The 26,896-nt window shown below is 41.4% G+C and overlaps 1 protein-coding gene across 2 annotated transcripts in view; it reads left to right on the top strand.

Annotated features, from left to right (window-relative positions):
* Positions 1-4,596: 4,596 nt before the first annotated feature.
* Positions 4,597-26,896, top strand: part of LOC122041129 (gibberellin 2-beta-dioxygenase 8-like) — a 133,927-nt gene continuing 111,627 nt past the window's right edge. The window contains exon 1 of one of the 2 annotated variants that reach the window (XM_042600728.1): positions 4,597-5,187. In XM_042600728.1, coding sequence (XP_042456662.1) covers positions 4,706-5,187 — 482 coding nt within the window. In that variant the 5' untranslated portion in view covers positions 4,597-4,705. The remainder of the gene's footprint in view (positions 5,188-26,896) is intronic. The other variant, XM_042600727.1, reaches the window with a different exon arrangement.

Raw genomic sequence — 26,896 nt, 5'->3', positions numbered from 1 at the left:
AAATCTACTTATTCTTTATGTGTGACCCAATAGGTTCTCGTAACGTTGGCAATGTATCTAAATCAACACTTAGATACATAAGCAATGAGTGGCATCTAGCAAGGCATCATTGCTACCCAAGTGATGAGAAAGTCGAGATCCGACCTAACCTGTTCGTGGCTATTATCTTGTATGACTTGGTCTCTCTATCCTTGATATCTAGGTTGATCAATGAGGCATAGACCGTGTCATCCTCGTATCAACCTTTGTGTTTCTTGATCTCTAAGTAGACACACTCAATCAAATAAGCTCAATATCTCATATTGACTCATTTACGCATGATCATACTTTCTTGTGTCCTCCTAATCAAGGGGCCTACAGATATCGCTTCTGTCATATGGAAGGGGTAGATCCCATCTACATCACTCACATCCCTCCACATAATTCATTACATACCCAGTGATCAACTATATTGTCCACCTTATTACAGATGGCGTTTGTCGATACCAAAGTACACAACTCCTTATGTAGGGAACCGCAGTGACTTCAGGTCAAAGGACTATTCATACCAATAGTCACATGAGAATATTTATGACACTCATATAACGATCCATGAAATATTCTCATGGTGGGTCATTCAGTATATATTCTCTAATATATACTCATGTGTCAACCTGATATCTCATATCCATGACTTGTGAGATCAAGTCATCCGTTAATCTACATGCTAGTCTCAACGCATTAATATTGTCCTTGTATATTAATGCTCGACTAGGAATAGTTAAGAGTAGTGTTCTCTACAATATCTCACTATCAATTCAACCAATTGATATACTGTAGATAAGAACCTACTATCCAAGGACATTATTATACTTATTCAATTGGCACTGAACTAAAATAAATATAATAACTAACTTTACATTTTATTAATAATGATATATGATGCAATAATGTGCCCTTTACAATCATCTCATAATTGGTACTGGGGTTAATACTAACATGACTAAAGAGTCATTTCATAGACATGTGAAGTCTTTGGGACTTCAAAGAATGTATCTTATTGTAAATATATTTTGATAAATAAAAAATATCATGATATATTCAGTGTATATGTCTTTCTTATATTCGAATAAAATGTCTCGATAAGCATGTTGGCATATTGAGATTGGTCTACTCACATGGACAATCATCTCTATTTGTTAAGTACGAATAGAGGTAAGACCGTTGCTTATGGGATAACTTATGTTGCTATGAATAGAGACATACCCGTAGGTTAAGTTCACCTTGATAATTGTGTCAAGATGAGATTATTTATGTAATGATCAGAGTAAATGCACCCACCATTTACTGAATCTGCTTAAAGCCATATTGAAATTCATATGTTGAATTCAGGATTAGACATTAGGTATGTCTAGATCAAAATCTGTACGATGTTAAATTTTGAGAAAAATATACACTCTTTTTAGTAAAGAGAATAACATCGTAGCATGTAATTCATACCACATCTGCTATGGCGACAAGAAGGGTAGTAGGAGAATGAATCTCTGCTTCTCTACTATGTGAGATCCTTGAGATTATAAGTTAATCTTAATCTTACCCTAAGTGACTATTTAGCTATCTACTTGAAGTTATGATCAGTGTTTGCTACTTTAGCATGTTTCCTATTGACTATGGATGATTCGGTCTATGGAGCATAACTAGGAAAATGACTGATTAGAATGAATAGATTCTAGCTAAAAATGAAGATTAAGATTGATTTACATCTGTGACATTTATTCATTGGTACCAGTTATATTTTTAGTTCAGTACATAAAATTTAATTATGAATAATTTGTTTAATTAGAGATGTTGAACATGCTCTTGACATATAGTCAATATGAGGGATTAGAAATGTTCATAATAATGTAAATAATTTAATCTGGGGTAAAGGCAAGTCATTGATGTCTCTGATTCATTCTAAAGAGCAGCTATGTAAGGTGTAATAATCTTCTTAGCAATAAATGCTCAGTATGCTTGTTGTCGCACGAACCATTTTTCCTAGTGTATGGAATGGATGTTCTTATTTATTCTTTGTGACTAATTAATTTTGTTCTGGTCTTCATGACCTGATCGTCAAATAGTCTATATGACTTAATCAGTCTTTGTGACCAATTAATATTTAGCTTTGACATTATGACATGATCAGCTCGTAGTTTATGTGACTGACATGGTCTATGTGATCATATAACCTTATGGATTGACTTGGACGAGTAAGAGATGTTAGATGTTCAGGAGACGAAGGGGCACCATTTCCCCTTCATTTCTCTCTTTGTTGCAAACGCCTCTTTGCTGCAAACACCAAGGAGACGAAGGGGCGTCCTTTCCCCTTCGTCTTCCTCAATCTTCTTATAAATGGTGTGTCCAAGCCATGAGAAGGGAAGTGGGCAAGAGCATAAGAAAAGTGAGAGGCGATGGTGATCAGTGTGTGTTGAGCAAAGAAGAACATCTGAGAGGAAATGAATTTGGCTCGTGAACCTTGAAGCACTTTTCGGTTACCTGTGATTGTGCTTCCAACAACAGCGACGTCCGACGACTTCTTCGGAAGATCATGTGAGTGATTATAGATTTTTTCTATGTTTGATTCATGCTGTCAAAAAAACAACATTTCCCTCACGCATCCATGGGCCCCAACCCTCAACTCAAAACTGACTTGACAATCGAAAGTATCACACGGGTGCTCGTGGACAAGTGTTGACATGTAGCACATCTTCTGAGAGGCCGCCAAAGAAGTATGGGAGGAGGAAAAGGAGAGGCATGAGAACTGAGGAAGACAAGATCAAATCTCGCGTCAACTATGATTATCATCATACATATTCTAGAATAAGTATTGGTAAATAATTTTATTTTAGATAATCAAACAAATCCAATGAGTTTGATTATCTTGACAGCACCCTCTGCTAATTATAACCGCAAAGCATTTCAAATGAGACAAACTACTTTAATGTGGACAAAATCAATTTCATTTTCATCTGACACAAACTTTCTCTACGGAGCTCTAAATAATTTGGCCAATTCCAACCCACTCCATATTTCAATTTGGAGGACCCCCTAGCCAACCTTCCCCAATATAGGCCTGAGCTAGTCTAAGAATCCAGCAGATTTTTTTAGATTTATCATGTCTGGACCCTGATAGGGAAGTTGGTTGGCATGTAGCATCCTTCTTGTCCTTTTTGATTCCTCTCAATTTTGAAGGTACATGTTTAGGCATCTATGCTAACTACTTGATTCTCTCTCTCCAATCAGAAATAAGACAATTTGCTTTCGGTTTGCAAAATAATCATCAATAAATATATATATATATATATAAAAGCTGAAATATAAAAAAAAATATTTTAAATATTAAAGGATAAAAATCAAAGGATATCTATCATTTGACAAATCATTATATCTCTTTTTCAATTAAAGTCACATAGACACTAAATTTAAAGTAGACCATCAAAATACTCATGGATCCATTTTAAGATTTAGATTATAGTTGATTGCTAATTTCTACAATAGATAACAACTGGCTATTAACTTCTACAATATATAACAGTTGATTGCTAATTTTTATAATGTGCATCAGTTAATTGGTAGCTTCTATAATAATGTTATAATTTTATATTCATTTTATTTATTGGAGAGTCATAATCTAGTTCAAATAACATTTCAATAAGTAAAATAAACTAAGAGAACTTCATGACACTACTATATTTTAAATCAATATTATTTGATCATTATTGTCTATGTAAAAAAAACAAATAGCTGCTATAATTATAACAGCGATTGCTAGCTTCTACAATAATATTATCTTAGGTTGATGTTTGCTTATGGGAGAGTGATCACCTAGTAAAAATAATATTCTAATAAACAAAATTAACTAACAGAACTCTATGACATTCACTATATATTTTAACTGAATATTATCTTATTACTATTGACTATGTAGAAGTTAGTAGGTAGCTGTTATAAAGTATAGTAACTTGTTGTTAACTTTTACAATAGATCTTATGCTGATTTTATTTATTGGAGATTGATAATTTTATTAAATTAATATTTAAATAAGTAAAACAAACTAAGAAGACTTCATGACATCAAATACATTTCAAATAAATATTATACAATCATGATCGATATGTAAAAGCTAGCAGGTAGTTGGTATAACATGGAGCAACTGATTGTTAACTTTTATAGGTTATAACAACTACTTAATAACTTATACACAGTATAATAATTATCCGATAACTTTTACACAACATAATAACGACATGTAGCTACAAAAATATTAAGTAGAGTATTCTTAAAATAAAAGCCCAAATGTGTTTTTTTAAAATAAAATATTCATTGGGGGTTTCTCTTAATTTAGTGCGTCATTTTAATTTTTATCCAATATTAAATTCTCAGTGAGATTGATGTTTTAATAATTAAAAAAAATAGAGGATATGGATAAATAAGATGCCTAACTCACATTACATCAGGTTAACCATATGATACGAAAATATTGGATATTATTTTCTTGGTCGGATAAAGTTAAAATTTATAATAAATCAGCCACCTCAGCAGTGATGCCAGCGGCCCAAGCGGAAAAAAGAGGACAAAAGTTGCAAAATTGGCGTCGTCGGCAGGCCAATGGAATTAGATTCTTCGCATTGCCAAAATCGCAATAACACCACCGTTTCCGAATTCCCGTCCCCTCATTCTCTTCTCGATGGCGTCGCCTGAGAAGGACCAAGCACCAGTGCATCCGCCGCCGCCTCCGGATCCCGAGCTCGTATCCTACCCGCCCTTCTTTCTCCAATGCAATGCGGGCGTAGGCGGCGCCCCTCCGCCGCCACCTCTGCCGCCTAGGGCGATCTCCTCCTTTGACGTCGTGGCGATCGACCTGCAGCGCCTTGACGCGGCCTCGCTGGGGGAGGCGTGCCGCCAGTGGGGTCTGTTCCGGCTGGTCAACCACGGGATACCGACTGCGTTGAAGGCGGAGATCGAGGCGGAGGCGCGCCGCCTCCTATCGCTCCCCTTCGACGCCAAGGCCGCGCGGTTCGCCTGCCCCAGCATCGCCTACTTCTGGGGCACGCCAGCGATGAATCTCCCCCTCAAGAAGCTCAACTGGGTCGAGGGTCTCCATATCCCCCTCGCCAACCTGCGCTCCGACCGCTCCGCCGTTGATTTCGACGGATTCGAGACTTTCCGGTTAGCAACGCTGCCTCTTTATTGCACTATAATTAGTTTTAAAAAGATAATTGTTAATTTTTTTGTTTTCCTTAAGTTACTTTCGTTTGAAGGCATATAAATTTCTAGACTAATTAAAGGCACATCTAATTAACTAAAGATGCACAGTTTGAAAATTTATTAAAACGTATATATATATAGAGGGTAAAAATCAATGGACATCAACAGCGCATCTTTCTTTCATTTTTAATGACGTTCTATCTCTATTACACATTATTATTTTCACTCAACCCATTACATGAACAAAATACGATAACAATTTCATAGTTATTATCATAATTATAACAATTACAGATTATAATCGATATAATATGAATATTATTGAATAAGATAAATATATATTATAGAAGATATAAAATTTATCTATTGTAATATTATAGTAACTACGACATGTAAATATTATTAAACAAGATGAGTCTATTATTATATCAGTTCTGAAATTATAATTATTAAAATATAAATGTTGCTGAATGTCAAATCTAAATTTAATTTATATGGCAGGAAAGAATATCATGTAATAAAGCTATCTCATTTTATGATAGCACTTGTGGGATTGAGCATCTTTTTAATAAAAAAAACAAAGAGGCCACCATGACAGATTCCTTAAAAAAGGGGGCTCCTTCATTTTTACTCACATATATACTGAGTTATGATTCTATACGTCTAAAGTTAGAAAAAAAAATATTTACAAAGTTAAAGCATCCAAGATTGAGTTTGACTCTATAGGAGAGGATTAATAGAGCAGAAAAAACTATTTTGAATTTTTCAAAATAATATAGTAATATAGTGAAAGATAGAACCACAATAGAAATATAATATTAAGTATACTGAAAACATATGATTAAGCTCAGAAAAATTTATTATATTTATAGTAGTTAACACAATGAAAATATAAGTTATCTAAAGGGAATAAGTTAAAATAGATATGAGTGCATCAATAATTACAATAAGAAAGCATTAATACTGAATTTACATGGTTTGGAATCTGGATTTCTATTTTACTATCTATGAACTTGTAAATTCTCATGAGTTAACTGTTAAAAAATCATTTTTTTTCTTCTTTTCAACCATCTTTTAGAGATAGAGAATTCTTTTAAAAAAACAACTATAATAGAAGATACTATTGGTGCAATCGTCCCTGGAATTTTTATAGTTTGATTTGCACAATATATTTTAGGGAATTTAGTTAAAGGTGACCAAATAACTTGATCATGATTAATTAAGTTAAGTTAAGAAACCAAGCAAAGTCAAGATTGATTTAAAACTTGGATGTAAGTGAGAAGTCCAAGTAGAACCAGATACTTGGCAAATTGATGAAAAGACCTAGTAGGGCTAAGCAGTGGAAGTCCTAGCAAGACTAGACAGTGAAAGTTCTAATTGGGAACCAGGCAATAGCAAAGTCATAAGAAGTGAAGTTAAGCAGTAAAAAAGTCTCAGTGGCTAGTGAGTGAAGCTAAGCAACTAAAGTTCAAGTGGAATTAGTTGGGAGATGATCGTTGTAAGATCAAAGAAGTGCTAGAGGAGGTGAATAGTACGTTCAATTATCTGGTGCTCCAAGTACCAATAATTTCTTGACAAACATGTCCTAGTGGAATCAACTAGGAGATTATTTCTTAATAAACAAATCCAAGTGGAGTCAGCAGGGAGTTCATTGCTTGGCAAAGAGAGAAGTCTTGGATGAGTGAACTTCAAGAAATTGAACCTAGTAGGTTTAGGTAAATCAAATTCTAAGTTTTGCTTATTTGTGCAACAAGAAACAACTGTTGGATGAAGACTTGGGAGATTGAAGCTTTTCAGGAGAACTAGACCAAATTTGGAATAACGCTATTCTAGTTGACCTTAGAAGTTTCGAAGCAACTTGAGGCTTTAGGCGACCCGAAGATCTTCTAGGCGACCCGAAGATCTTCCAGGCGTCCTGAGCTTCTAGTTGGCCCGAGGGGAACTTTATCAACTTCGAGCAGTTTGGTCAATGGATGAGTTTTGGCCAAGTTGTAGGCAATTTGAGGGTCCGGTTGACCGTGAGGTCAAAAACTTATCTTGAAGTTGATCAAGTTTGTAACCAGTCAACATCGTCTAGGCGACTGGAGGGGTCTCCAATCAATTGAGAAAATGCCGATCAAATTGTATAAAAGGGGAGTCAATGCAATGTCTTCCAATAACTCTTGCAAACATCCATCTTCATGCTCGTGCTCGTGTAGTCCAGGAAGCACCAATAGGAGTGTCACATCACTTAAAGCTTCAAATATGATCATATGGGTTTTTGTTTCACTTGTTTTGTTATTATATTGCATACTCTTTCTATCTTATTTGTAAGAGGTTTCTCTACCTCCAGAAGAGTCTAGAAAGTAGAAATACACTAGTGGACGACTGCTTCATGCATAGCCTTGGATACACTAACCATTGGGGTTAGGAATCAAATAAAAATTTGGTGTCTTACTTTTCTTATATATTGTTTTTACATTTATTATTTCTGCTGTGTATTTCTAGCATCTTTGATAGAAAAGAAAAGAACAACAAAAATGATGATTACATTATTCACCCTCCTCTAGTGTCAAAACCAATCCTATAATTTGGTATCAGAGCTAGGAGGCGCATCATTAGACTAACATATTAGAGTTAAAAAGGTGAAAGGGTACCTCTTCCCCTTCGTCTTCCTCTTTAATTAGAGATGTTACTGTCACTTTCCTTTTGCATAAAAAGTGTCCAAGACAATCAGTGCAGAGGTCAATCGAGAGAGAACATATTAAGGTTGGTTCATCCATTTGCAAGAAAGGGATTTGGTTCATGGACCTTTGAGGGGTAGTTCAGCTTGTGATTGTTCTTCTAATAACAAGCATGAAGAAATTGTTGAGATTTGTCGTCGTCATCCATTATGAGTAATTATAGTTTTATATATTTCATTTTTCCTGTATTTCATGCTTTAGATCACTAGAATGGTATAGAGCCAAGATTGTAAAAGCATGAAAGTTACCTCTGTTTGATGGTGAATGAATTACTATAGGAGTTTTGCTCCATGGAATTTTACTATCACTGGGAGTGTTAGGAGTGTCGGCAACCACATCAGGTGGCTGGCGATAGGTGTCCGTGGCCAATAAGCATTGGTATTTGCTTTTGAAGGCCGACGATCAGACAGCCACCGTGCTCATCATTGGAAAAGGGCATTGGGAGGGGGGGGGGGCTGAGAAAAGGGGATCGCGACGAATCAAAATAAGTGAGATAATGCTTGATTTTAAATAATAAAAATAAATAAATAAAATAAAATAAAACACAAAAATAAAAGGGAGAGAGAAAGTTTGATTTTAGTAAATCAAAGGCAAAAAATGAAACCTTTCGTTTCATATATGTTGGCTTGGCAGAAAACCAAAAGTTTTTTTATGGATGTTGGTAAAGAAAATAGATTACTTTTTTTTTATGTCATGTATATGATAAATTGGACTTGGCTGGGGTTGGATTAAATTGGTCTAGATTGCCTAATATGCCAAATTTGATTAAATAAGCCAGATTTAATCCAATGAGCCTTGGTTTGATCATATGAACTCAAGTTTATCAATAAGTCTGAGATTAATTTAAATAAACTCAGGTTAAACAACAACAATACATATGTGATCCAGTGATAAAGGTGGGGCCGACCGGCAGGAGGTCAAGGTAGCCAACACCCTGTGGGGCCCGTCCGGCTAGAGGCCAAGGTGGTCAACAAGGGTCCGTCCAGCGAGAGGCCAAGGTGGTCAACAAGGGCCCGTCCGATGGGAGGTTAATGTGGTCAATACCCTGTAGGGCCTGTCCGGCGGGAGGTCAAGGTGGTCAACACCCTGTAGGCGCCCGACCGGGCGAATCACCTCCTCGATCGGCGGAAAGCAGACCTGACATCTCGACAGATCGACTCGACTTGTGTCCGAGCTCATGCGAGCAACGCCAGGGCCTTCGTATGATTAGCTGAGCAGATGTCCCGCTCGGCCAACCGCGACGTCAGCCGAGCGGTTCTTCCGTCCGGCTTAGTGTAAGAAAAAAGGGGCGGGTAACTCTATCTTCCTAGAGACAAGTGTCGCCGACAGGCAGCATGGTAGGCGGTCGGATCAGACAGAGAATCGTACAACGAGAGTTTCCACTATCCCGTCAGGGATATGCTTGCGCTATTGAGGTATAGCGGCAGGCACAATTTTCTGACACGCTCATTACAGGTATGCTTTGAGAGGCGTGCATGTCTCGGTAAGCGTGCACGCACCTTCAGGGAGCCCTATATAAGGACCCCCAAACTCCAACGGAGGTATGCATGATTCATCACTGTAGCTACAGTTCTCGTCATTCTACTTCGATTTCTTGCTGCGGGAGACTGACTTGAGCGTCGAAGGGTCATCGCCGGGAACCCCTTCCTGGCTCGGTTTTGTGCTTGCAGGTTCTCGCCGAAGGTATACGTTACTCATAGGGTTGCGCGGACTCAACGAGAGCACCACGTCCCTAGTGACCGTCGACTCAGCACTCGGACAGAATCAAATTGGCGTCGTCTGTGGGAACGCACCTGAATCTGAGCCGAGAAGATGGAGGAAGCTGGACGCTCACACACCATGGCGCTCTCTCCAGAAGAACCGGACGCGGTCTTCTAGGCGTGAGCGACAAAAATAGTAGAGCAACAGCAGAGGGCACAAGCCGAGCGGCTTGCGCATCAGGCCACCTCGGCATCTGGTGGCCAAGCGGCGTTGGAAGATCGACTGGAACAATTTTCTACTTGGGCACCGAACAAAGGGCAGACTGGCACGCCAGGAGATGCACCACCCGCGCAAATTCCCTTCCATCGGGCCCTATTCTAGACCCCCTCCGAACTCGCGCAGGCCAACCAAGGATCGTCAGCCGATGAAGCACCTGTGTGGGACATCAAGAAAGGCAAGGCACCTCGGACCGATTCTTCGCCCGAGCGGATCAATCGCCAATTCTCAGAGGCGATTCTGCAAGATCTGTTCCCGAGTCACTATGCCCCCCTAGCGATTGGAGAGTACAGTGGTGCGACTGACTCGGACGACCATCTCGGTAAGTTCGATAACGCCGCTACTCTACATCAATACACTGACGGAGTTAAGTGTCGGGTCTTCCTCACTACCCTGTCCGGCTCGGTGCAACGATGATTCCGGAGGTTGCCGGACGGATCGATTCAGAGTTTTAAGGACTTCCGGATAGCGTTCCTCCACCACTTTGCAAGTAGCAGACACTACTAGAAGACTAGCGTCAGCCTGTTCTCCATGAAGCAAGGGGTCAGAGAAACTCTCCAAACCTACATCCAATGATTTAACCAGGTAGGCATGGACATCCCGACAGTTTCATCCGAGACCATGATGCACACCTTCACCCAAGGGCTGGTCGATGGGGATTTCTTCCGTTTGCTCATTTGACAGCCGCCCCACGATTACCACCATATGCTGAAGAAGGTGAGCGAATACATCAACATGGAGGAAGCACAAGCGGCCAGAAGGAAGGTGGTGCCATCAGAACCATCCGCGTCGACTGAAAGGAGGCCACCTATCAGCCACCAGCTCCCTAGAGGGGCCCGAGCTGAGGGGGCCTGACAACATTACGAGACCAAGCCGCATGTCGTCCAACACGTGGCTACCGAACGGCCGAGGCCGAAGGGAAAGGTATGAACTCCCATGTTTTGTTCCCTACACAAGTCGGCTAGCCACAACACCCGCGATTGTCGAGGGTTCGCCCCAGTTGTCTTGCCGGCGCCAAGAAACTATCGTCGCCGATCGCCCTCGCCCAACCAGCGCATCGACACCGGGACGCCGGGCGACGAGAAGTTAGGCGATCATCCGAGCGACCACATCACGGTGATCAGCCCCGGACCTCTCACAAGCGAGCTAGACCATCCGCACGGGAGGAAGAAAACAGAAGCAATGTCGCTCGGGGGGAGGTCAATATCATAGCAAGAGGGCCCACCAGTGGGAATTCTAACCGAGCCCGGAAGTCGCATGCTCGGCAGCTAAGGATCCACGTTGTGGGCTGCAGTGAAGAGAAGGCGAATGTAACGCCCACCCTCTCTGCTAACCCTAAGGGACGGGGCTATGATACTCTATGTACAAATAACAGTGGAAGACTTAGAATAATTTTCTTAGTTTAATAAAAACTTTTCTTTTGTTTTCCTTTTTATCAAATTCGAACTACACTATCAGTGCCTCAATAACATGATATCAAAATTAGTAGAAACATAACATCAAGTCACACATAAGGTACTACAATTCATGATACCAAAGCGTAGTTCTTTAAAAGTTTTTAAAGCAGGTTCTTATTTAGTTGCCTAGCCACTGCCACACACATCTCCTTGCCTCTCCAGCTGCTCCTCTAGCTCATCCAGCTTTTTCCTTTATCTGTGGTACAAGGACAGTAAGCTGTGAGCACTCATGGCTCAGTAAGTTCCTTTCCTACTCACTAAAACCGAAAATCATAGTATAATCAAAGAATGTCTCAACATGGCATCACTTCAACTAGTCATGACATAATGTAACATACTCTTTTAAGCATATCATGCAACATGAAGAAATCATAACTAGTCATGGCATATCATAGCGTAAAGCATAGCATGAAGCATAACATAATCGTATCTAATCATGGCATATCATCATAAGGAGTCATGGCATATCATACACATGAACATATCATGGAACATAACATAATCATATCTAACCATGGCATATAAATCATCATAGGGTATATGCATATGATTTTGAAAAACATGTATCCGAAAAACATGTGTATGTCTCATGATCTTTAAAACCATTTCTTCTTACATATATATATGAACATAATCTCAACTTAAAGGGGATCCCGGCTGTGTACCACTTACATATTGCGCGCAACCTATGTAGGTCCAAGGTAGCAAGTCTTGAACCCTACAAGGCAAACATACTAGGCCCGAGTCTTACTCCATCGACCTAGGGCACTTAGGAGCCCATCTCTAACGAGGCCCGAGTCTTATTCCATCGACCCCGGGGCGCTTATGGAGCCCACCCTTGGTACAAGCCATATAAAGTAAAGTACATGTCATACTGATACATATCATACATCATAAAAGCATGCATCGCTTAGGCACACATCATATCATAAAAGTATGCATCACTTAGGCATACATCATGTCATAAAAGTATGCATCACTTAGGCATACATCATATCATAAAGGTATGCATCACTTAGGCATACATCATGTCATAAAGGTATGCATCACTTAGGCATACATCATACCATAAAAGTATGCATCACTTAGGCATACATCATATCATAACAATATGCATCACTTAAGCATACATCATATCATAACAATATGCATCACTTAGGCATACATCATATCATAACAATATGCATCACTTAGGCATAGATCATAAAAACATGCATATCTTAAGCATAAAGCATATCATCAAGCATGCATAATTTGACCACATAGCATATCATGAAAGCATGCATATTTTAAGCACTAAACATAGCATCAAAGCATGCATAATTTAACCACATAGCATATCATGAAAGCATGCATATTTTAAGCACTAAACATAGCATCAAAGCATGCATAATTTAACCACCTATCATAACATAAGCATGCATATTTTTAGCTCGTATCATATCATCAAAGAATGTAAAATTTACCCACATATCATAACATAAAACATGCATATTTTGAACTCATAACATATCGTAGAAATTCTCATCTTGTATAGCTCACAAGCATACATGTCTAAGCATAAAAGTGTATCATGTGCTCATTCAATCATAAGGAACAATGTAACATGATTAATTTGGGTACTACGCTTCCTAATCCCTTGGGTTCTTATCTTGGCCGAAACCCTCTTAGGTGCCAATTTAGGTTTTAAACAACATCCAAGCATGTAGAACCTAATTCATCCACATATCATTTTCATAGGAAGTATTATAAACAAGATTTACTTGGACTCTAAGTTCTCCAAGTCCTTAAACCTCATTTGGCCGAACATTAACAAGTGTGAAACATGGTTCTAAGTGACATAAAGCATGGGAACCTTAACCATATTTATAGCATTTATTCCAAGGAATATGGTAAGCACAATTGAGCTAGTTCCTAAATTCTTTAAGCCCTTAAAATTATGTCATGGCCGAAACTTACAAGTACTCATTTAGGTTTTCAAGCAAGCATACAAGCATGTGAACTTACTCTAACATCATGTATAAATTTATAAATGGCATCATACAAGTGGTCATGGCCGACACTTCCCTCAGCATCAATTTAGGTCACAAACAACATATAGCATGTGAATTTTTTAGCTTTCTACATTTCATATTTCATGGAGAGTGACATGAGCATGTTCAATGTAAGTTCTAGGGTTTCTAGGGCATGTATCCCTTTCATGGCCGAGACCTTAAGGTATCCATTTGAATCATAGTTAATTATATAAGCATGTGAACACAATCAACATGTTATCTCAATTTCATAAGAAGCATCTTTAACACATGAGGTCTAAATTTTAGGGTTTCTAGGTCTTTAAACCCTACATGGCCAAACCTCATCAAGCATAGAATTTGTTCAAATGGCATAAAAGCATAGAAAGTCATAACACATTTCATAACATGTATAAAAGTCAAGCACTATAAGCATACATTTAAATTGTGTCTTAGGTTTCCTAGGTTTTTCCTTTCTTTATCTCATAGCATATGTTTGGCCGAAACCTTCCAAGTTTTTAAACTAGGTTTAGGTGGCCTAAAGTATGGAAAACCTAAACAAGTTTTATGGAAAAAATATCAAAGAACTATACATATAAATTTGGTTCACAACAAGCTAGGACCCTTGTGGTCATAATTATCATATATCATGCAACCAATTTTCCTATACCCTAATTGAGCATGGGAGCATTAAACAACTTTCATATCTTATTGTCATGGAGATTTTGAGCATGTTAAAAATCTGTTTAAGATATTCTAAGCCATCCACCTTACCATGGCCGAAACCTTAAGAGCGGTGTTCATGAGTTTCTATCAACATACAAGCATGCAACTTCTTTAAGAAACTCTATATTCTATCATATAAACATGGTGAGTTTAAATTCAAAGTATTCCTAACCCTAAACCCTTCCTTGGCCGAAACTTGTGAGTGGGATACTTTTGGTTCCAAGTAACCTTCAAGTATGAAAACAATAATGGATCCTTAACCATTTATTTAGAGGGTTTTGTGCAAGTTAGGTAAACAAATAAATTCCCTAGCCCTTATAAAACCTTTTTGGCCAAAACTCTAGGGTTAGATACATCTCTAATCCAACATCACATATATATAAAAATATGATAGAAAACCTTCTTACAAAGCATAGAAAAATTATCATGAATCAAGGCTTATTTTAAACATTCCTATGATCACAAGTCCTTCCTTTGGCCGAATTTTTCACAACTTTGTTCTAGGTTTTAAAATACTCATAAAATCCAAAAACACATCAAAACTACTTGTACCACAGGTGAGGGGATACTTACATCCTTTTCGCTTGTGGTTCTAAAGTGTGGTGATGGAAGAAAGGGTTTCTTCTTCTTGTTCTCCTCCTTTGTTTTCCCTTGGTAGCCTTACTTGTATCCTAGGAGAAACTTTGTTTTGGGGGCCGAAAATGGAGGAGAGGGGGCTGAGGTTCTCGGTGATGGAGAGGGGAGAATGAGAGAAATGAGAGAAAAATCAAATCTTCTCTTCACATGCTCCCTTTTATGTTAAGGGGGAAGAGGTAGCAAAATTGGTTTTTGCTTTCCTTCTCCCTTAGCCCTTTTTTTCCATTTTATATTTATTTTATTTATTTATTTGTTCTCATCATTCATGATGAAACAAGGGGGAATGAATCCCCTTAATGGTCCTCTTTAAGTCACGGCAAAAAGAGAGAGGAAGAGGGAGAGAAAAGAAGGAAGGCAAGTTGCCTTTCTCTTGTTCTTTTCTTGTTTTCTTTTGGCTAGCTTTTACTCTCATCCTTATCATGAGTTTCCCTCCTTTGCTATCAATATTTCATTCCTATCCCAACTGGTTATTACCCATTAATCCTATCATTTACATCATGAGAGATTCAAGGTTCAATCTTTGACAACTCCCTATTTTTATTTCTTTTTATTTCTTTTTGGTTCAACATTCTACTAATATTTTTCTAAGGCAAATTCATCATTCTCATATTTATCTTAAAAGCTTAGTGGGTGTTACAGCGAACTAGCTCGAGATTAGCTTTGGTCCGAGGGACCTCGTGGGAGTCGTACCGCATGACGACGCTCTCATCATTAAAGCGGTAATAGCCAATTATACTATTCACCGCATATTTATTGACATAGGCAGTTCGGTCAACATCATCTTCGAGAAGGCATTCGACTAACTCCAGATTGAAAGAGCCGAGCTGTTGCCCATGACAACCCCACTGTACGGGTTCACAAGAAACGAGGTTCTACCGATCGGACAGACCAAACTAGCCATATCGCTAGGAGAAGAGCCGCTCCGAAGGACGCGGGCCACTAACTTTATCGTGCTAGAGGCCCCTCCGCTTACAACATGATCCTGGGGCGACCCGCTCTCAACGAGTTTCGGGCGGTCGTCTCGACTTTTTGTCAGAAAATAAAATTCCCCGTCGAGGACCAGGTAGGAGAGGTCCGAGGAGACCAGCTAGCAGCTCGGCGCTGCTACATGGAAATGGTCCGCTCTGAAGCCAGATCCGCACGGAAGACACCCCGGATCGAGGTAAATACTATAACCGAGAAACCTCCTACTTTAGTTTATGAGGAAAAGGAGGAAGTGCAGATTTATCCCTGCCGACCGGAGGCCACCACCTTCATAGCATCTGACCTGGAGGGGGAACAAAGGAAAGAGCACATCAAATGCCTCCAACAAAACCACAATGTCTTCACATGGTCGACACACGAACTACTCGGTATTTCCCCAAGAATAGCTCAGCACGATCTCTATGTTCGACCGGACGCCCGGCCAGTAAAGCAACGGAAGAGAGACTTCAGTGCCGAACGGAATCAAATAATCCAACCGGAGGTTGAGAAGCTCCTGGAGGCCGGCCACATACGTGAGGTGCAATTCCCGAGCTAGCTCGCGAACGTAGTGCTCGTCTCCAAGCCAACAACAAATGGAGAGTCAGCATCGACTTTCAGGACCTGAACAAAGCATGCCCGAAGGACTTTTATCCTCTGCCCAGAATCGATTAGGTGGTAGATTCAACCGCCGGGTGCGAGCTAATATGTATACTGGATGCATACCAAGGATACCACCAGGTGCCGCTTGCCCGCGAGGACCGGGAGAAGGTTATCTTCATCACGACGGATGGCACCTACTGCTACAACGTGATGCCGTTCGGCTTAAAGAACGCTGGGGCCACTTACCAGCGTCTTATGAACAAAGTATTCAGGCGGCAGATCGGGTGCAATATGGAGGTATATGTAGATGATATATTGATTAAATCGCTCCAGGCTGCCGATCTCTGTGCAGATATAAAGGAGACCTGCTATACGCTGCGGATGTACGAAATCAAGCTCAACCCCCATAAATGTATGTTCGGTGCCAAGAGCGGACGTTTCCTGGGATACATTGTGACCGAGCGGGGCATTGAGGCTAATCCCAGCAAGGTTAAGCTCTACAAGATATGCTACCACCGAGAAACCTAAGGGAAGCGCAGTGTCTTACCGACCGGATAACAGCTTTATCAAGGTTCATTTCAAAGTCTGCTGACCGGAGCCTACCGTTTTTCAAGATCCTGCGCCGAGCCACGAAGTTCCAGTGGGACGAGTAGTGCGATCGGGCGTTCGATCGGGCGTTCGAGGAGCTCAAAGCCTATCTTAACTCCCTACCAATGCTAGCCAAGCCGATAGCTAATGAACCCCTCAAGATTTACCTATCCTCGATCAATCACGCGGTCGGCTCGGCCCTTGTACGGTCAAATGGCGAGGAACAGCCTGTATACTTCTTGAGTCATATATTAAAAGACGTTGAATCTCGTTATACCGGTCTCGAGAAACTTGCCTTTGCATTGGTCCTCACCGCTCGGAGGCTCCGTCCGTACTTTCTCACTCATACCATCATAGTAATGATCAATAGCCCATTGAGCAGGGTCCTCCTCAATCTAGAAGCATCAGGGCGGTTGATCAAGTGGACCACGAAGCTTAGTGAGTTTGATATTCAGTATCAGCCCCAGACAGCCATAAAGGCACAATCTCTGGCAGAATTCGTCACCAAGAGAATTCGTCACCAAGGTGCAAGACCCCGAGCCCGAAGTCACCTGGAAGGTGTATGTGGATGGGTCTTCCACCCGGAAAGGGAGTGGGGTGGGAATATTACTGATCTCCCCCAAAGAAGAGCGGATGCAACTATCTATTCGGCTGGATTACCGAGCAACCAACAATGAGGCCGAGTACGAGGCTCTCATAGCAGGGCTGCAAGCCGCTCGGCACGTGGGCGCCATCAGAGTTCTGATTCATTCGGACTCACGGTTAGCTGCCTAGTAGCTCTCTGGAACGTTCGAGATCAACAACGCTCAGCTCAGGCTCTACGCCGAGGCCTTCAAAATGTTGAAAGCCAATTTCCAGGAGGTGGTTATAAGGAAGGTAACTCGAGCGGAGAATCAAGCGGCGGATGAACTGGCGAAACTAGCCAGCTCCATATCGTTGATCGTCATGCAGCAGCCGATCGAGCAAATGCCCCCCGTGGCCCATATCGACTGGATGGAGGGACTCACCTTTCCCAGCGACTGGAGAACGGCGCTGATAGAGTTTCTGCGAGTAGGAGCTACGCCTCCTGATCGGGAAGAGGCTCACCTGCTGAGAAGGCGAGCGGGCAGATTCACATTAATCGGAGACCAGCTGTATAAGAAAGCTTTCTCTCGACCGCTTCTCAAATACTTCGAGCCAGAAGACATCGACTACATACTGCAAGAGGTACACCAAGGCTCCTATGGTGGACATCCGGGCGGTTGTTCGCTAGCAAGAAAGATTTTGCTGGCTGGCTACTTTTGGCCGACCCTTCAGGAGGATGCCGCTTGGACCAAATCCACTTGTCTGTCCTGCCAAAAGTACCACAATCACTCACACCGCCCCAACGGAAGAAATGAAGACGTCCATGGTATCTTGCCCGTTTGACCAGTGGGGCATGGACATAGTGGGGCCCTTCCCCATGGCAACTGGTCAACGGAAGTTTTTGCTCGTTGCCGTTGATTACTTCTTCAAATGGGTAGAGGCCGAGCCGCTGGACAGGATCACCGAACATATGGTCAAAAAGTTCATCTGGCATCACCTTATTTGTCGATTCGGCATCCCGCGTCGGCTCATCTCAGACAACGGAAGGCAGTTTGTCGGTCAACAACTCAGAGAGTGGTGCGAAGGATACGACATCTAGTAGGCCTTCACTTCAATGGCTTACCCCCAAAGCAATGGGAAAGCCGAAGTAGCCAATCGGGAGATCCTGCGGATTCTCCGAGTTCGACTCGACCACGTCGGGGGCAGCTGGGTGGATGCGATTCCAGGTGTATTGTGGGCAATCCGAACGACGCTAATGGAGGGGACGGGTGTCATGTCTTTCCACATGGTGTATGGGGGCGAGGCAATCGTTCCCGTTGAAGTCGGAATAGAATCTGACCAGGTGCAACAGTACGACGCGGACAGCGCTGAGCGAAGACAACTGGAGCTTGATTTGGTGGATGAGATGCGCGCCAAGGCAGCCGCTCAGCTAACGTCCTATCGGTAAAGAATGAGGCAAAGATATAACCGACGGGTGATCCCCCGATCCTTTCAGGTCGGCGACCTAGTATGGAGAAAGGTGAAACCGGTCGGCGATGTCGGCAAGCTGGAGGCTCCGTGGGCTAGACCGTTCAATATCGTGGAGAAGCTCTGCTCGAGAGCTTACTATTTAGAAGATGAAGACGGACGACGACTGGAACGTCCATGGAGTGCGAACCATCTTCAACCGTACCGAGCTGGGTGAAAGGTGCGCTGTTGTATTTAGTGTCGTGTATCTCTTCTTTGCCCTACGCCTTTTGACTGCAGGGTTAAAATTGAAAAGCAAACGATTGCAAGATCATCTCTGAACGACTGGGCAATTCGGAAGACCGTCGAGCGGCGACGTTAAACGCCAGAGCCGAACTGACGGCTATAAATACCCGGCCTGAAGACCGTCGAGCGACAACATTAAACGCCAGAGCTGAACCGGCGGCTATAAATACCCGACCTAAACACTGTCAAGCGGTGACGTTAAACGGCAGAGCCGAACTGGCGGCTAAAAATACCCGGCCTGAAGACCGTCGAGCGGCGACGTTAAATGCCAGAGCCAAACCGACGGCTATAAATACCCGGCCGGAAGACCGTCGAGCGGCGACGTTAAACGCCAGAGCCAAACCGGCGGCTATAAATACCCGGCCTGAAGACCGTCAACCAATATTGCCTAGTGATAATTGATGACTACTCTAGATACACATGAGTAAAATTCCTAAAAACAAAAGATGAAACCTATGAAATATTTAGTAATTTTTACAAATTAACGGAAAATGAAAAAGATACTAAAATTAAAAGAATAAGAAGTGATCACGGGGGAGTTGAAAATCATAGGTTTACCAAATTTTGTAAAATAAATGGATACCAACATGAATTTTCATGTCCTAAAACCCCCCAACAAAATGGTCTAGTGGAACGTAAAAATAGAACATTACAAGAAGCCGCTAGAACTATGTTAAACGAATATCATTTAAATCATCAATTTTGGGCCGAAGCAATAAATACTGCAAATTATATTCAAAACAAAATCTTAATTAACAAATCTCACAATAAAACACCATATGAAGTCTACTATCATAAAATTCCCAATCTAAACTATCTAAAAGTATTTGGGTGTAAAGTTCACATTTTAAATACTAAAGATTAATTAGGAAAATTTACACCCAAGACTAACCAAGGAATATTCTTAGGATACTCCTCTACCAGTAGGACCTTTAGAGTATATAATCAAAATACCTTGAAAGTTGAAGAAACAACTAATGTAATATTTGATGAAGAAAATAGCTCACCTAATATAAACGAAAATATTGACATTAATCCAAGAGCTATCGAAGATGATGAAATGCAACCTAATCTTAATGAGTCAGAAGAACCAGTTTCTGACCCACAGATAAGACCAACTAGGGTAAGTACCTCTCACCCACCTGACCAAATTTTGGGTGACCCAAATCTAGGAGTCAGAACTAGATCTTCCTATAGAAACCTTAGTCAGATTGCCCTTATTTCTAAAATTGAACCTAAGACTATAGAAGAAGCCCTACCTGACCCAGACTGGATCATTGCAATGCAGGAAGAATCAGCACAATTTGAGAGAAACCAAGTCTGGGACCTTGTACCTAAACCCATAGATAAATCAATAATAGGCACCAAATGGGTTTTTAGGAACAAGTTGGATGATCACGATGATATAATAAGAAACAAAGCTAGGCTAGTAGTCAAAGGGTTTAGTCAAGTCGAATGCTTAGACTATGATGAAACCTATGCTCCGGTAGCTAGACTCGAGTCCATTAGGATGTTATTAGCCTATGCAGCAAATAAAGGGTTCAAACTGTACCAAATGGATGTTAAGTCAGCCTTTTTAAATGGATTTATCAAGGAAGAGGTCTACGTAAGCCAACCTCCAGGGTTTGAAGACATAGACTACCCAAACCATGTATTTAAATTAAAAAAGGCGTTATATGGACTAAAACAAGCCCCTAGAGCATGGTATGAAAGATTATCTAATTACTTAATATCCAAAGACTTTAACCAAGGACAAATCGATCCGACCTTGTTCGTGAAAACTATAGAAAAAGACATCTTTATATCCCAAATCTATGTTGACGACATAATTTTTGGCTCAACTAACTCAAAATTTCTAAAAGAATTTGTTAAATTAATGGAAAGTGAATTTGAAATGAGTATAGTTGGGGAACTCAACTTTTTCTTAGGCTTACAAATAAAACAAACTAAAGATGGAATCTACATTTATCAAACTAAATATGTTAAGGAGTTAATTAAAAAATTCAGCATGGAAAATTCAAAAATTATAAATACTCCAATGGCAACCAACATAAACATTGACTCTGACCCTGAAGGAAAACCTGTAGACCCAAAATACTATAGGAGTGCCATAGATAGTTTACTTTATCTAACTGCAAGTCGACCCGACATATTGTTTGCAGTAGGTATGTGTGCAAAAGAGTCACACCTAACATATGTTAAAAGAATACTTAGGTATATTAAAGGAACTCTAAATGTAGGACTTTGGTACCCAAGAACTTACACCTTTGACCTTTATGGCTATTCTGATTCAGACTATGCTGGGTGCAAGTTAGATAGGAAAAGTACAAGTGGTAGCTTCCAGATTCTAGGTCAATGCCTAGTAAGTTGGTCAAGCAGAAAGCAACATTGTGTTGCTCTATCCACTACAGAAGCTGAATACATAGCCCTAGGAGAATGCGCATCTCAATTGTTATGGATGATGCATACATTAAAAGACTATCAACTAGAATATAAAAATACAAAAATCTTTATTGATAATATCAGCTCAATTAATCTGACCAAAAATCCTATTCACCATTCTAGGACTAAACACATAGAGGTAAAACACCACTTTGTAAGGGATCACGTAGCTAAAGGTGAAATTGCACTCAACCATGTTGAGTCCAAATCAAACCTAGCTGACATCTTTACAAAACCCTTACCTGAACTTGAGTTCAGTGCACTTAGAAGGCAAATAGGAATGTGTTCGGTAGAGTAGGTGTCTTGTCTTGTTTTTATTATTGTTTTTCAAATTCTAGGAAAAATAAATTTCAAAATTCCCAATTTCCTAGATTTTTCAAAACACGGAATTAGCCTAGGCTTTCCCCTAGAAATCATGTTCCCCTAGACTCAAACCAGAGCATCTCACAAACACCTAGGTATACCTTGATTGTGATTGAAAAACATAGAACGGCGTGAGATGCATAGGGTACAGCCTGGACTCAAGAATGCTTATATCTGTGCATCGATATGAGTCTGGGTGTTAAATACGTAATATTCATCAATCAAGTTAAGTCTTCCAGCTCTAGTCAAATCTATCTTGACCAATGTAACTTAACTTGACTAACCATGTGAAAGCTGTTGCCCTGTAGGCAATCAGCAAGTAACTAAAGGTTCGACAGTTGGTAAAGGATACTCAATTTTCTAGTTAAGCATGTTTGATCTTTGTTTTAGGGCTCTGATACCTAGAAGGTTAATCTATTGAACATGACTCATGATTGGACTTAAGGACCAACTGACTTTGAATGAATAATCAAATTTTTAATTACATTACTGCCTCCTTGTCCTAAAAATTTAAATATTGTTCAAACTTAAGCTAAGTTTACTGTTAACCTAAGTTTTCAAATTCAATACTTGTAAAAAGCTAAGCTAAGTTCCAATCTTAATTTCCAAACCTTAGCTCTGAAATCTAACATTGTAAATTCCTGCACAGTTTTTCAAAACTTAACTCGGTACCTTCAAAGATTAAAAAGTAACTTTTCTCCTAAGTAAAAATTTTATTTATCAAAATGATACACTCCCTAACAATTTTATAATATTAACTAAATTTCCAAAGAGCTAACATCATCTTTTCACTTAGCTAAAAAAATATGACTATTAAGTGGTCTCAAAATCTAGTTATTCAATATCTATTATTTATTTTTGATATATGGAAAAGGGGGAGAGTAGCAAAAAATTCAATGTAAAAAAATTCAATGTAAAATTCAAATTTAAATTAATATAAAAGGGGGAGCAACAGTTAAGGGGGAGCATATAGTTTATGCTATAACTTTAAATTCGTAGGGTTTTACTCTAGCAAATTTGCCTTGTTAAATGTGTTCATCTACTCTAGCAAATTTGCCTGTGTTAAAAGTATTCATCTATTCGTTTGATTACTTAACTTTGAATTTGAGTTGCCATAATAAAAAAGGAGGAGATTGTTGGTGCGGGAAGCATCCGACGATCGAACTCGTGTTTTGATAATGGCAAAGGATTCAAAGTTAAAGTGTTTTGTATTCTAACAAGTCTACTTGAGGATTTCATGAAAATCCTAGCTGCGGTTAGGCAAAGGGAAAAACCCTAGGGGATGGTAACCCTAGGTCATAGGGGGGGTAACCCTATGCGGAAAGTCTTGGCAGGTCGATGACTTCAGGCAAAAGTCCTAGGGGGTGGTAACCCTAGGTGGAAAGTCCTGGTGTCGCGAACCAGGTGAAAGACTGAACTAGCCAGGAAGCGGATGTCCAGCAGAAAGTCCGGAAGCGTCGAGTGCTGAGCAAAAGTCCAGTCGATCTAGAGGATCGTACTGGCAACAGGTAATCTCTCCTGAGGGGAGTAGGTGAGGATGCGTTCCCCGCTGAGGGAACAGTAGGCGTCGGGTCGACCTAGGGCTTCCGGTTGGAAACCCGAAGTCAGACTCGGACAGTCCGGAGACTGTCAATACTTCACTTATCATATTTATTGTATTCTGTGCTAACTTTGTGCTGCAGGGTAGTGTTTGGGACTAACGTATCTTGCAGGTGCAAAGGAGCAACCTAAAGCCTCGGATGAACAGTGTCCGAGGTGCCTTCATGGAGCTTGGAGGCGCCTCGCGTGCAAGGCTGGAGCTGGCTGCGAGAAGCTGTTCAAGGCGCCTTGATCAACAGTGGAAGGCGCCTTGAACAGATGAAGGCTCCCTGTGAATAGTGGAAGGCGCCTTGAATCTGTGATAAGATTCGACCAGTTCGCTCCTTATCTCCGCGGTTGACTCGGCCTATTCAAGGCGCCTTGGGTAGCATTCAAGGCGCCTTGAACACTATTTATAAAGGGGGTTCGACCAGCAGCTTGCATCAATGAATTCCAAGTCTTCCTCCTGCATTTAGCTGCTAACGAACTCATCTCGAAGTGCTGCAACTTGACGCCGACGACCCGAACCTTCAATTTAGAATTTCCTATTGTCGGTATAATTTATTTATTGCATTTCTTGTAAATCATCTTTTGTAAATTTATGATCTTATAGTTGTTGCCCACTGGAAGCGATCAAGGATCGCGGGCATTCGATTAGGAGTCGCCTTAGGCTCCGAACGAAGTAAATCCTCCGTGTTCTTCTGTGTTTGTTTCTCTATTTCATTTCAGCCGCATTAATTTCTGAACGATGTTTTAATTACTCCGATAACTTTATGATTCCGAAAACAGAACGATTTAGCCACGAGCGCTATTCACCCCCCCTCTAGCGCAGTCTCGATCCAGCAGAAGATAGTCCGGCTGTGTCTTATACCTCTTCAAATCTAGCTGAATGGGAAGTCCGACCTGCCACTTGGTCCGGAAGCTCGACGCTCGAGGAGTCTGATGTAGAAGAAATACTCCTTCTAGTGCTTGTTGGAGGTGGGCATCCTGTCGAAGAAGGCTAGGCCAATGCGAGATTGGAATAGGTAGGTGCCCAGCTCGGACTGTTTAGGATAGTAGAAGTAGTGGAAGACTTGAGGGGTCAGCGGGATGCTGTGCACTTTGAATAGCACAACTACACCACATAACAAGCGGAAGGAATTGGGAACGAGCTGGGCGAGTGGGATATTAAAGGAATTGCAAGCTTCGGTAATGAACGGGTGGATGGGAAATCGAAGGTCGGCCACAAACTGATCTCGAAAGAAACAGATAGTGTCGGTCGATGGGCTATGTGGCCGATCGGATGGTCCGACCAGGACAATTTCGTGGTCGGGCGGAAGGTCAAAAGCATTTATAAGACGCGTCGAGTCGTCCACGTCAAACCTGGTCTCCATGGTGGTGTACCAAGGACCAAGGGCCGGGTCGACTGGCTGGGAGGAACTGGCCTTAGTCGGAAAACAGAAACAAAGGGATTCGCTTGGAAATTCAACGGGGAAGCAAAAAAGGATCGACGAGAGGCAACGGAGCTCCGTAAAGCGGTAAAGACTAGGAGAAAAGACAAGGAAATAGAAGATTAGAGCTTATAAGAAAATGGAGTATTGGAGAAGGAAGCTGAGGATCTCCGGAACACTGGAACAGAGCGCTGGAAGCAAATGAAGTCGCCGGATCAAACGGGGGAGAAGCGGAAATAGAGCGCCGGGGAAGCGGCGCCGCCAAAGCTTTATAAAGATAGGCACGGTTGAGCTAAGCCGTCCCATCTAGGGTGCAAGGATCGAAGTGCACATCTGATCGTTGAATTTAAATCGCCAAACGTCACATCAGCAGTTGTCATCTCGGACGTGCGATGATTGCATCACCGACACATGGCGCCTCCCACGGGTCAACATTTAATGGGTGCATGCTCGATCTTAATAGAAGCGATCTGCACATATCACAAGGAGATTCGGACGGAGTCAGCAATAGCCGACCGGCCCGCGCCCCCTCGATAGTGGTAAGGAAAAGTATCCAAAAATGACCAAGTACAAATGCACAAAGCACCGACCGGGAGAAAAAGGCAGGTCCTACAGGAACCGTTGGGATCCATTTCAGTGGCTGGCCGACCAGCCAATTCCTCACCAGGCTACTTGTCCAGTCAGTCGGACTTTCAGCCTCCTTCGACTAGACTTGAAGGGAAGGCATGTGATCAGGTGATAAAGGTGGGGCCAACCGGCAGGAGGTCAAGGTGGTCAACACCCTGTAGGCGCCCGACCGGGCGAATCACCTCCCCGATCGGCGGAAAGCCGACCCGGCATCTCGACAGATCGATTCGACTTGGGCCCGAGCTCATGCGAGCAGCGCCAGGGCCTTCGTATGATTAGCTGAGCAAATGTCCCGCTCGGCTAACCGCGACGTCAGCCGAGCGGTTCTTCCGTCCGGCTTAGTGTAAGACAAAAGGGGCGGGTAACTCTATCTTCCTCAAGACAAGTGTCGCCGACAGGCAGCATGGTAGGCGATCAGATCAGACAGAGAATCATACGACGGGAGTTTCCACTATCCCGTCAGGGATATGCTCACGCTATTGAGGTATAGCGGCTGGCACGCTTTTTTGACACACTCATTACAGGTATGCTTTGAGAGACGTGCGCGTCTCGGTAAGCATGCACGCACCTTTAGGGAGCCCTATATAAGGGCCCCCATACTCCAACGGAGGTATGCGCGATTCATCACTGTAGCTACAATTCTCGTCATTCTACTTCGATTTCTTGCTGCCGGAGGCTGACTTGAGCATCGGAGGGCAATCGTCGGGTACCCCTTCCCGGCTCGATTTTGTGCTTGCAGGTTCTCACCGAAGGTCTACGTTACTAACAAGATTGCGCGGAGTCAACGAGAGCACCACGTCCCCAGCGACCATCGACTCAGCACTCGGATAGGATCAATATGTATAAGGGATACCTATCTAGATTAGTTCTAATGTGTACAAGGGACTAAGCTAATGCTCAAGATCTGGTTTCCCAATTGACTTGTCTAGTTTGTCAATCAATTGAAGCTACTCAAATAAAAAAAAATTATTTTTCTTATTTGATTATGGATTTTGTGTGTTTGTTCTATGCATATGTGTAAATTGAATGAACCAATTTTATTATTGGTTTCAATTTTATATTGATATTATTATTTACAATTTTAGATGTCGAGGATGATACATACACAATGATTCGTCGCGATGTACAATGGAATGGGTTGAGGGAGACAATTGAGGAGATAGAATATGACCCAGTTTACAGACTCCAAGGACATATTAGACGGTTCGATATATTATTTTGGAAACTTGAAT

This window comes from Zingiber officinale, chromosome 2A, assembly GCF_018446385.1.
Source record: "Zingiber officinale cultivar Zhangliang chromosome 2A, Zo_v1.1, whole genome shotgun sequence".
Lineage (NCBI taxonomy): Eukaryota > Viridiplantae > Streptophyta > Magnoliopsida > Zingiberales > Zingiberaceae > Zingiber > Zingiber officinale.
Note: the sequence above shows the minus strand (reverse complement) of the source record. Positions and strands in the feature narration are given on the sequence as shown.